General features: G+C 36.7%; 1 protein-coding gene across 2 annotated transcripts in view; it reads left to right on the top strand.

Annotated features, from left to right (window-relative positions):
• Ano3 (anoctamin 3) overlaps positions 1-13,090 on the top strand; it is a 317,815-nt gene that overhangs the window by 286,538 nt on the left and 18,187 nt on the right. For both annotated transcript variants that reach the window (XM_048359642.1, XM_048359643.1), the window contains 3 exons: positions 8,320-8,356; positions 9,059-9,170; positions 9,929-9,986. In XM_048359642.1, the coding sequence (XP_048215599.1) occupies positions 8,320-8,356; positions 9,059-9,170; positions 9,929-9,986 (207 nt within the window). The remainder of the gene's footprint in view (positions 1-8,319; positions 8,357-9,058; positions 9,171-9,928; positions 9,987-13,090) is intronic.

The following is a 13,090-nucleotide window of genomic DNA, read 5'->3' on the forward strand; positions in this document are numbered from 1 at the left end:
GATTTATGGGCTATTGTAAGTAATATGTACTATATATACTTCTGTGCATGTGCAACTGAGAAGATTTAAAAATGGATTCAGTGTAAAGGAATTACACATGCAACATCCTCAGTAAAAGTGAAAATAACATTAAATTCTTCCATTTTAATCGATTCAAAATAATGTTTTGGATTTATTCATTTCCATCTTTAGCAGATGTTAACACATTTTCCAGGTTCTTCTGATTCACCTAAAATCAGTGGATAGATTTCAGAGTTTAGTGAAATTAGAGTAGATTGAAATGGCAGTTGTTTTTTAAATTTATTTTTTGGTGCCTGTCCTGAAGTTCCAACTCAGCAGTGACTGAAATATCTGGTTCAAAGCTAGCATTTTATCGCTTGAGTCACAGCTCTACTTCTGGCTTTCTGGTAGTTAATTGGACATGAGTCTCAAGGACTGTCTGGACTGGTTTGTCAGATCTCAGACTCCTGAGTAGGTAGAATTGCAAGTGTGAGCCACCATGCACAGCTTTAAAATGGCAATTCTTTTTTTTGTTGTTTTGTTTTGTGTTTTTTTTTCAAATTTTTATTATCAAACTGATGTACAGAGAGGTTACAGTTTCATACGTTAGGCATTGGATACATTTCTTGTACTGTTTGTTACCTTGTCCCTCATACCCCCCTCCCCCATCCCCCTTACCCTTTCTCCTCTGAGGTGTTCAGTTCACTTACACCAAACAGTTTTGCAAGTATTGCTATTGTAGTTGTTTGTCTTTTTTTTACCCTGTGTCTCTCAATTTTGGTATTCCCTTTCAATTTCCTAGTTCCAATACCAGTATACACGGTTTCCATTATACTCAGATAAGATTACAGAGATAGTGTAGGTACAACCACAGGAAGGTGATACAAGAACATCATCAATAGTAGAAGCTACAGATACACATGGGACATTGAAAGTAGTTACAACTGTGATATAACAATTGTCTCCATAACATGGAGTTCATTTCACTTAGCATCGTCTTAGGTGTTCATAAGGGTATAGCTATTGGGCCTTGTGATGCTCTGCTATGAGTTGCCTAAACCTGTACTAATTATTCCCAATAAGGGAGACCATAGAGTCCATGTTTCTTTGGGTCTGGCTCACTTCACTTAGTATAATTTTTTCCAAGTCCTTCCATTTCCTTACAAATGGGACAATTTCATTTTTTCTGATAGAAGCATAAAATTCCATTGTGTATATGTACCGCATTTTCCTGATCCATTCGTCTACTGAGGGGCATCTGGATTGGTTCCATATTTTACCTATGGCAAATTGTGCTGCGATGAACATTGGTGTGCTGGTGGCTTTAGTGTGTTCTTTTTTATTATTATATATATATTTTTATTATTAATTGAACATAAATTTTTTTACAAGGTGCTGTGCAAAGAGGGTGCAGTTACATAGTAGGGCAGTGTGTACATTTCTTGTGATATCTTACAACCTGTTTTTCCATCCCTTGTCTAGGTCAGGTAGACCCATATGCAATATACAATGTATCAAGCACATATACAGTGTTCACAGACTTGGTCTCTACTGTCTCTCCGTCTCCCTTTGTTAACAGTCATATATCAGGGAGATCATGCCCCTTTGTTTTCTGTGTTCTAGGCTTGTCTCACTCAACATTATTTGTTCGAGTTCTGACCATTTCCTGCGAATAACAATATTTCACCATTCCTAATCGCTATGTAGTATTCCATTGTGTATAAGTACCATATTTTTTGGATCCTATAATGGCAATTCTTACACCTCCAAAATATTCTTCTAGAGTAAAGAATCCCACTTCATTGTTTTCATGGCAAAATTGAATTTAAAACTAATAAAAACATCCATTTTGTTTCCGATTATCTTGTCTTTAGGATCCCTGTGCCACCATTTTGACTCAGTCTCAGTCAAGCTATTCTATTACTCTGATGTGTGTTTCATCTGGAATCTTTATGCAGGCAATTATGAAATGTGGACATAACACAGCAGTTTAAAGCAGTCATTTTTTTCTTTAAATTAAAGGCCTCATTTCTTCAATTACTGGTGATTCAGCAATGTGTTGTTCAGACTCCAAGACATGCACACAAGAGGCTTTTCATTGTTGCTGTTATTTTTAATGTATTATGTGAAACATAAAGGACAAAAGGCGACCAAGTACAACAGAGATACTCACAAGATAACATTATGGAAATAAGCTGTACAATATGTGGGAATATTAGGGCAAGGAAATGGAAAAAATGAGAAAGAGGGTAGCAAGTTTGATAAGAAATGTACTCACTATTTTATGTATATAACTGTAACTCCTCTGTACATCACCTTGATAACAAAATTAATTAAAAAATAATTAAGGGGGGCTGGGGATATGGCCTAGTGGCAAGAGCGCTTGCCTCGTATACTTGAAGCCCTGGGTTCAATTCCCCAGCACCACATATACAGAAAATGGCCAGAAGTGGCGCTGTGACTCAAGTGGCAGAGTGCTAGCCTTGAGCAAAAAGAAGCCAGGGTCAGTGCTCAGGCCCTGAGTCCAAGGCCCAGGACTGGCAAAAAAAAAAAAATAAAAAATAATAATAATAATAATTAAGGGCCTTTTGGTATTATACATACAAACAGAAGCCTTGTACTTTTTTTGAGTTTCAAAGATTTTTATTTTTATTTTTAATTATTTATTTATTGTCAAAGTGATGTACAGAGGGGTTATAGTGTCATATGTAAGGCAGTGAGTACATTTCTTCTATAACTTATTACCTCCTTCCTCACTATCCCCTCCCCCTCCCTCTGTCCGTCTCTCCTCCCCCCCATGAGTTGTTCAGTTGGTTTACACCAAATGGTTTGTAAGTATTGCTTTTGGAGTCCTTTCTCTTTCTATCCTTTGTCTCTTGATTTTGATATTACTTTTCCCTTCCCTAGTTCTAATACAAGTATATACAGTATCCAGAGTACTCAGATGAGATACAGTGATAGCGCAGGCCCCACTACAGGAAGGGGATACAAGAGGAACAGTAACAACAAAAAATCTACCGTTTCACATGGCATGTTAAAAACAATTAAAACTGTGATATAACACTTGCTTCCAAAACATGGAGATCATTTCATGCAGTACCATCTATGTGTTCATAAGGGCATAGCTATTGGGCTATTGTGATCATCTGCTATGACTAGCCTAAACCTGTATTAATTATTCCCTAGGAGGGAAACCATAGAGTCTGTGTTTCTGTAGGTCTGGCTCACTTCACTTAGTATAATTTTTTCCAAGTCCTTCCATTTCCTTATGAATGGGGCAATGTCATTTTTCCTGACAGAAGCATAAAATTCCATTGTGTATATGTACCACATTGCTATAGTAATAAAAAGCAGCTTGGTATTGGCACAAGAACAGACCTGAGAATCAATGGAACAGAACTGAAGGGTCAGAAATGAACATGCAGAACTATGCCTACTATCTTTGATAAAGGAGCTAAAACAATAGGATGGAAGAAAGATAGCCTCCTTAACAAATGGTGCTGGCAAAACTGGTTCAATACCTACAACAAATTAAAACTGAATCCTTACATATTACCCTGAACCAAAATCAATTCCAAATGGATCAAAGACGAAGTAAAATCAGATACCTGAAAACACTACAAGAAGGAATAAAAGAAACACTTGGGCTCCTTGGCACAGGAAGAAACTTCTTAATAAAGGCCCAGAAGTGCAAAAAAATCAAAGAATGGTTGGACAAATGGGACTGCATCAAACTGCAGAGCTTCTGCAGGGCAAAGGGCATAGCTTGCAAGATAAACAGAAAACCCACAGATTGGGAGAAGATCTTTACTGGCCATATAACGGACAAAGGTCTCATATCTAAAATATATGAAGAACTCCAAACATTAAATTCCTCCAAAACAAATCCTCAAAGAACCCACAGTCCCCTCAACAAGTGGGCTAAAGACCTAAAAAGAGACTTCTCTGAAGAGGAAATGAGAATGGCCAAGAAACACATGAAGAAGTGCTCTACATCACTAGCCATAAAGAAATACAAATCAAAACAACACTGAGATTCCACCTCACCCCAGTAAGAATATCTATTATCAGGAAAATTAACAATAACAAATGCTGGAGAAAATGTGGCCAAAAGGGAACCCTACTACATTGTTGGCAGCAATGTAAACTTGTTCACCCTCTTTGGAAAGCAGTATGGAGATTCCTCACAAGGTTAAACATAGAGCTCCCCTACGACCCAGCAGTCCCCCTCTTGGGCATCTACCCAAAAGATTAAAAGCAAGAACACACTAAAGCCACCAGCACAACAGTGTTCATTACAACACAATTTGTCATTGCTAAAATACGGAACCAACCCAGATGCCCCTCAGTAGATGAGTGGATCAGGAAAATGTGGTACATATACACAATGAAATTTTATGCCTCTATCAAACGTTGTGCTTTTAAAAAGTGTATTTATTTTGTTCTCTTTCATCTTGTCAGCAGGAGTTTCACCACTGAACTTTTATTCTTCCTATTTCTGTCTTAAACTCTCTTTGCATCTCACTTACCACATGACTACTAGAAGGATCTATCGAGATTGTTAAATTGCTAATTGGATCATTTTAGTTTGTGTTTGAGACTATTTAATGGGTTTCCATTGCCTTGGGTATAAATTCTAAATTTACTAGCCAGGCAAAGGAGGACCTGCAAGGTTTAAATCTCTTCTTTTCTCTTGTTCCAGGCTGTCTTCTTCATTTCCTTTGACTCCTTGAACTTGGCCTATAGAACCATGTTCTTTGTGTCCCAGAATCTCTACTTTACACCTGCTCATTCTCTAGTTTCACAGTGCTTTTTCTGGCTAAAATTACCTTCTATTTTTTGTCTCCTTGGAGAGTTTTCTTTTTCCATTTTTTGAAAAAAAATTAGTTAAGGATCATTTCCCCTTCACCCCTACGGAGCTTTCTCTCAATCTCAGTTGTAGAATTAGACAATCTTGTTTTTTTTGTTGTTGTTGTTTTTATTCTCTCCAGAAGACTGTTAGGCTACCCATTCTCCCAACCACCAGATTCAATTGGCAGAACTACACAGATCCTTTGAGACCTTTCTTCTGTGACCATATTTATCATCCCCATGTTTTTCCCATTATCAAAGCTTTATACACTTATAGCATTCACTGCAGCTTCCTCATCATTTTACCGCCAGGGCTTTGTGCAGTGCTTAAAATGAATTTAGTCTGTAATCTTGGGATTAATTTTCTTGGTATTTTATTTTCCAAATATTCTAGCATCTTGCACATTGTGGATGCTCAAATTGAGTTTGTTATTAGACATATATTTTCAGAGTTTCTCATGTTTCCAGCATCCATCTTAATTCACACAAGCAACAAAACAATACATTTCCAAATAGGTCCTTTTAGGAATCCCTAAATAATACTTCAGTTAGTATCAGAAAGACATGGGTCAGCATCATCAACAGTTGACTGCAAGTCCATTTTACAGATGACAATAGTAATGTAAGTGTTTCTTATTCTTTGTGTGTATTGAATTGCCTGAAACTGTTCAGAACATCTATGAATCCCTGAGTCCCATTTAAAAACTCCTCAGGATGGCTAGGAATCTATATTTAAAATAGAACAGTTGAAACCTTGGAGTTATTATTCAAATTCCTCACTAAACAGATAGCGAAAGGAACCTATAGTGAGAGCATTTGAATTTGTGCATTGCACTTTCTCAATCGCATCCTTTTGTATCCCCTTTTGTTTTATTTTTAATGAAAATTAAATTTATGATACGGTTTCCAAAATATATATTCTTATTCTTGCTGCTTGACAATCAACTTTTTGAACTAATTTTGTCATATTATCACAGTGTGATAGTAGTCTGGCATCAAAATTGATGGGTGATTGTTAAGGAAAATAAATAGAAACATCTGAACTGAAGTATTTTTTCTAGTTTAAAATATGTAGGATTAGGCCACTTAGATTTTTCAGCATAGACAATAAAGGAATGAATTCCCTTTTTTTTTTCTTTTTCCAGTACTTGGGCTTGGACTCAGGGCCTGAGCACTGTCCCTGGCTTCTTTTTGCTTACGGCTAGCACTCTGCCACTTGAGCCGCAGCGATGGAATGAATTCCTTTGATTATTTTTTTCATTTTAAAATCTACATACCATACACAAAGCATAATATAATCATAAGGGGAGAAGAATAACAAAGAAGAAGAAGAAAAAAAGAAGTGGAGGAGGGGAGAGGAGAAAGAGGAGGAGGAGGAGGAGGAGGAGGAGGAGGAGGAGGAGGAGGGGAGGAGGAGGAGGGGAGGAGGAGGAGGAGGAGGAGGAGGAGGAGGAGGAGGAGGAGGAGGAGGAGGAGGAGGAGGAGGAGGAGGAGGAGGAGGAGATGAAGAAGAAAGAAGAAGAATCCTACACTGCATTTGGCAAATGTTAATCCTCTATGCTAACTCTAAGGTCTTCTCCATCTCAGGTCTATATCATTCTTTATAGTCCAAAATGTTCATGATTCTTTTCTACCTCAGATCATTCAAGGCCTCAAAATAAACTTACCTTTCCTTAACAGCTGGTTACCACTGGTTACCAGGTCTAATGAAAATATGTTATTATAGAATAGAATAGATCAGAGTGGGGCCACACCTGAACCAGGAAAGAGGGATATACAACATAACACATTTAATAAGAGGATTGGCCCTTTAAAAAATTGAATTTACATAGTTTTCTCATGTCTATGCCAACAGTTTGTATAAATTAGAACACACATTCAACTAGAAAAGAGCAATCTCTTAAACTTTACAAGTCCTTTGTGCATTCATTCTCACAGTGGAAAGCTAGGCTGTGAAACTGAGCTGCACAGGAGAAACGCACTGAAAACACTCTCTGATGTGACCTTCACAACGACCTGCCCCTTCTCTGCCTTTGCTTGGATTTGGCTATACCACCCCAATAAGGCTTTAGAAGAAAGTTGATGACTTCTAAACTCAGAATGAAGTCTCATATCCTTCCCATGGCGAACTGTGGTTCAAACTGGGAGATCTATGAGTTATGTCTTATTCCTTTGCTTTATTACTGCCTTAGAGGATACAGAGTCTCAACATCACCAGAATACATACCAGCCACAACAAAGCATCTTTTGTGACTGATAATATTTCTCCAAAGGTTACTATATAATCCTTTGGGGCATCTAGTTGCTGACATGCTGTATGCACTAATTACTAAAACAAAAGTCTTGAAATATGTCAAGGCCCATCATAGATGTGGTGGGAAAGCCATGATAGTTAATCCCAACTTTACTACTTGCTAGTAGTATTCTATCAAGTCAAGTGCCTGACATAACAAATGAAATGGCAGTTATATTTAAATAGAATTAACTTTGCATCCGATAAAGGCATGCAACTCAGTACTAGAGGCATAGTATTGGAGGCACAGTAATAACTGTCTCTCTAAGTCTACTTATGAGTTAACAATATCTAATCTATTATACCTCTTGGACAAGCTGCAGTGGTCTTCCAGCTTTATAAAAGGAAAATGAACATGTTATAAAGATGACTCTGGGTGCTAGCAAATTCCGTTGTTCTTGTCATAAAAATTGAAAATGATAGGTTATGAACTTACCTAACATAGAAACCAATCTATACCAAATCCATATTTCCCTAGTGTGTATAATTTTTCTGTCTCAGGATAACCAAGATCTTAGAGGTAGATTTTCACGTGTAATATCTTTCAATGTTACATGCCATTTAGGAGGGTCATTATAATTATTAGTCTAAACTGGTATTTAATGAATATATATACCTGAAAAATATTGCCCTTACAACTCTACTAAATACATATCCCAACTATCTATTTGTACATTAATTTTATAGACATGCCTTTTACTTGAACCTGTCTAAATGGTAGAATTTGGAAAGGTAGAGCTAAGATGGCAGATGATGAAAATATATTACCAGAAAACTCTATTGTGCTTATAGCTTACAAATTTTAAGACTGGATTTATCATTTTGTTCCAAATAAGCACCAAAACATTTTTTTCTTTAGAAATGTAAATTCTCACACTTTTCATTTTGGCAACTTGGAAAATTCTGAACAAAGATTTAGAATTCCAACTCCCAATTCACCTTCCAATATGGGGCAAAATTCTTCAGTTTAAAAATCTGATCTCAGCTCAGTTATTGATTAGCTGAATGACGTTATCCTTTTTTACTTGTTTAGAAAAGTATGAAACCTTGAGTTCAAACTCTAGTATGAACAAGAAAATGGAAATAAGTACATACATTTCAATTTCTGTGAAGAATGTCAATAGAAATATTTTCCAAATGAAAAGAATAATATGTACATATTCTCTCTATTACAGGCTTATGAAAAAATTGCTTACCTTCTCACTAATTTAGGTAAGTCCATTTTTTTGCTTCACTTGATAGTAAGAAAATAACATGGGGGCACATTTTAAAATGACAAATGACAATTATCACAAAATAAATGGAAAAAGAGCAACTTGATATTACCTGCAAGTAAGTTATAAAGATAAGATGTCAGGCTTATGAAAATGAATCTCTTTTCTCTATATGACAGCATAATTGTGTGTGTGTGTGTGTGTGTGTGTGTGTGTGTTTTCTTTTGTGGTATTGGGGATTGAGCTCAGGATGTTGCACTTGCCAGGCAAGCACTTTGCAACTGAGCTACATCCTAGCCCCTGATTTTTCACTGATTTTCCCTGATTGTTCTCAAAGAACTCCTGACTGGTCTGACCTCACTATTGAGCATTACTTGATTGAAGGATTGATCTTATCCTTACAGTTACTTCTAAACTTTCTCTAAAGGAGAATCCTGACTACTTTTGTCTTTAATCTTTTTAACAGTGAGCATGCATTTGCAGCTGTGGGAGAAATATCAAGATTTTATTTGTAGATCCTTTCTTCATTTGCAAAACAGATAGGACACTCATTATTTGACTGACACTAGAAGTCAGAATTTTAAATGCCTTGCAGAACCAATAAATCACTCTACCTAAACCTGAACAGAGAGCTTCTGATGCTTTGTCCAGAGTTCTTGTCATTGACTCTATGCTTGTAAACATGCTCTTTTCCTTTCAGAATGTCCTCGAACTGAATCTGAATGGGAAAATAGCTTTGCCCTGAAGATGTTCCTTTTCCAATTTGTCAATTTAAACAGTTCTATCTTCTACATCGCTTTCTTTTTGGGAAGGTATGTCCACTTTATACAAAATAATTCTACAGATTCCCCAAACTCCACTAACAGTGACCTTTGGGAATTAGTTCAAAGACATGGCAAAATCTTGGCCTCAGCCTTGGAATTTTCACAGGGATTATCAGTCCTGATTTCTGACAGTGGCTAACAATTACAGTTGGCATACACAGAAAGATACAACACATGGGCTTTATTTGAATTTGCAGTTTCTGTCCAAATGTTAGGAATTACAGGGCTAAGGAGGAAAAGGCATTGAGTCACCCTGAGTTATAATTCAACAATGTAGAAACTCCTACCTGTCATTTCCATGTTTTGTTTTTTCCACCTAAATTGGAGAAATGTAGAAAACAACCACGTTAAATCAATGGGTCTGAATGGATATGTGGACTACACTCCACACAGTGCCATGGAAACATAAAGATGTTAGAATCATTTTGAACCAATCTATTCAGTACACTATAGCAATCCTCACTAATTGGACCCTCACCTGGATATTAAAGCTCTACATCCGAAACTATTAAGTGTGACCAACTTGGTTTGTCCGTACTGTCTTGACCCATTGTTATCCAGTTCATGCATCACTTTCTCTTTTATAAGTCAGGTACCTGCTTTGATGTTATCTAAGCATAACTAATGTCAGCTGTTTGGGGACGAATCGGACCAGTGAACATGTCCGTCTACCCACACATGCACTTGGTATAATGTGTTAGTAGATGTTCTCCTAAGTGCTGATAAATGATAATGCTTTGTTCCAGATTCGTGGGCCACCCAGGAAAATACAACAAACTTTTTGATCGGTGGAGACTAGAGGAAGTAAGTTTCCTTGTGGGAAGGGGTGTGTGTGTGGGTGGCATAGACAGGAGGGTGACTCTGGGTGGTGGGAAGCTGAGTTACAAATTTGATACCCAGGCATGCTGAAAGCACAATTTTGGTTGGAAAGACTTCTTTGGGTTAAAAAAGAAACAGTTGGGGCTGGGGATATGGCCTAGTGGCAAGAGTGCTTGCCTCGTATACATGAGGCCCTGGGTTCAATTCCCCAGCACCACATATGCAGAAAATGGCCAGAAGTGGCGCTGTGGCTCAAGTGGCAGAGTGCTAGCCTTGAGCAAAAAGAAGCCAGGGACAGTGCTCAGGCCCTGAGACCAAGCCCCAGGACTGCCAAAAAAAGAAACAGTTATATTTATCTTTAGTTTTTAAAAAAGATGTTTTAAAATGTTACCCTCCAAGACCCTGAACTTTGATCTCTATCTCCCTTTCTTCTGTTTCTAAATACCAAGGTAGATTTTCTAGTCTCATTTAGGAAGATACTATTATTTATTGCATGGGTCTCCAAGCTTTGAAATATGTTAGGCTTCCTTTGCAGAAGGGAAATTTGAATGGAAAGGAAATTTTATTTGAAACATTGACACATTAATATAGTGATATCTGACAAAGGCTCCTATTTCTGTCTTGATTGACAATGTGTGTGTCTAATGGGAAAATGTGTGGGAGAAGTTCTGCTGAAGGCTGCATGGTTTAGTAAGTGAATTGTCTTCCAGTAGCCCAGCCATTACCTATAGTGTATGGTCTCACTTTCTCAGATTTTTCCCACAGAAATTATTATTCTGCCAATCTAATGATCTAAAAGATACCTCCTTTTGATGCTAGTTTGTGTATGATGGAAATAATTTTTCTTTTTCTTAGATTTAAAAAAATGGATGGATCTGCCTATTGAAGCAATTTCAGGGGCTGATGCCATCACTAATATTCAATTTGAGTATTTTTATTAAGAAATCATTGTAAGTCCTGGCTAATCTTTGAAAGTTCCAGAAAATAATTATGCTCATGTCAGGAAAAAATATTTAATAGCTATCGTAAACATTCTCTTTAATATATGAGATGTGTGGCCATCATATTTTCCAATACAGTACTGTGTACTTTGAAATAAAGTGACTGATATAAAACTTTGTAAGTTCACATAAAATCTTAAAAACCTTAGAAATGAAGATAGTACACATGATGGGAGAATTTATACATAATGTCATCTTCATCATGTGAAAAATATTTTTGACATGTTCACTAGGTCAAGTCCCTGAAAGATAATAGACAGGCAAATGAAGACACCTGTCCTCCCCTTTGAAAGCATAGTATACTTGGAGAATAGGACTTTTCTATGAGATGTAACAAATATTTTGTATTTGAATCCTGACACTGTGCATTCTAGTCCTTTGCTGCCCAGAGGCACAATTTTAACATGTATGAAGCTCAGTTTCGTTTTTCATAAGCTGGTAATAAGAATAGCTGTCTCAGTACTTGTGATTGGTGAATTGTGCATGGAAAATGTTAGTCATAATTACCTGTAATGGTTATAAGAAAAAAAAATACTACATTTTATTTCAGAACATTTAGAAACTGGTTATTCTGTGACTATCATAATATATGTGTGTGTGTGTGTGTGTGTGTGTGTGTGTATGTGTGTGTGTGTGTATGCATCTGTGTAAGTATTTGCCTCTAGGTCCCTACAAAAATATAGAACTTCAGTTTGCAACTATTATCTGTAATCTTCCCTTATAGCTTATCAGTTTTTCAGCTTCGGATATCCTACTGAACCCATTTATGGGATTATATGACAGAGTGCAGGGGGATCCTAAAAACATCCTAGGAAGAAGAAATGTACTGTCCCCCAAAATTGCATGTAAATTTACTTCAAGTTACTATATGCTAGCACGATCCAGCAATTTTTACTAAGCATTCTTCATATAATTAACTTTATCCCCATAATGATTCCATTTCATTTCAAATGAGGAAACAAATATGTACAGAAATTAATGTTGATGAAGTTATGATTTGAGGCTAGACAATATAGCTTGATACGACTCGGGACACTATGCATTCAAGTGTCTATTATGATGGTGTGTATGCACAATGAAGGCCATAATGGAAATTATTTAGCTAATCAATTTTTTGGTTATTGCTGCCTCATACATGTAACTTACAATTAGGATAAAAAAATACCAGGATAAATTAAGCACTAAGTACTAAACACCAAGCACAAAATAAGATATGTGAAAGCATTCAGCTTTGTCTTGTCCATGAATATGATTTTGGTGCAATTGGCATGTATGTGTGTATCTTCTACATATGCATACTTGGCTTTGTTTTACATTCTAAGTGAGGGCTATTTTTACCATGCATGTTTTAAGGTAAGGAGGAACTGGCTTTTACTCAAGGCATTCATTATCTGAATGGGACAGATAAACAACAAAAGACAAACGATTACAAAAGCAATACTTGCAAAACTGTTTAGTGTAAATCTACTGAACAACTCATGGGGGGAAAGGGAAAGGGGAAGTGGGGAGGGGAGAATGAGGGAGGAGGTAACAAACAGTACAAGAAATGTATCCAATGCCTAACGTATGAAACTGTAACCGCTATCAGTTTGACAATAAAAATTAAAACAACAACAACAACAACAACAAAAAGGGTTCCTTTCTCTTCCCTATAAATCACAAACCCATCAAGGCTTTATATCAACCAAGGTATAAAAGGTGTATCTTCCAGCATCTTTATGTTGGCCTACTCTTTTCAGGCACTAATCCAATCACATGGTCTTATAAATATCTTCAATTTTCTGTCTCATATAATAATATACTCATGCTAAACCAACACAAATACCAAATTACCAACATACCAAAATGTACATTTGGCATGCATAATTTATCCATAACATAGTATCAAGGAGCAATGCATTAGTAGCAGATGGCACAGACCCCCCCCCCAACTAAGTTATTTTTAAGTGATATTGGGTGAGTTAATTTACCTCTATGTCTCCTCAAAAATGACTGGCTTGTTTGCCATTGTTATGTACTATCTGCCCCTGTGGCTTAGCAACTATTTAGCTACAAACATTGCACTAAATGCATTTGTTAAATGGTTTC

The sequence above is a fragment of the Perognathus longimembris genome, chromosome 13 (assembly GCF_023159225.1).
Source record: "Perognathus longimembris pacificus isolate PPM17 chromosome 13, ASM2315922v1, whole genome shotgun sequence".
Taxonomy (NCBI): domain Eukaryota; kingdom Metazoa; phylum Chordata; class Mammalia; order Rodentia; family Heteromyidae; genus Perognathus; species Perognathus longimembris.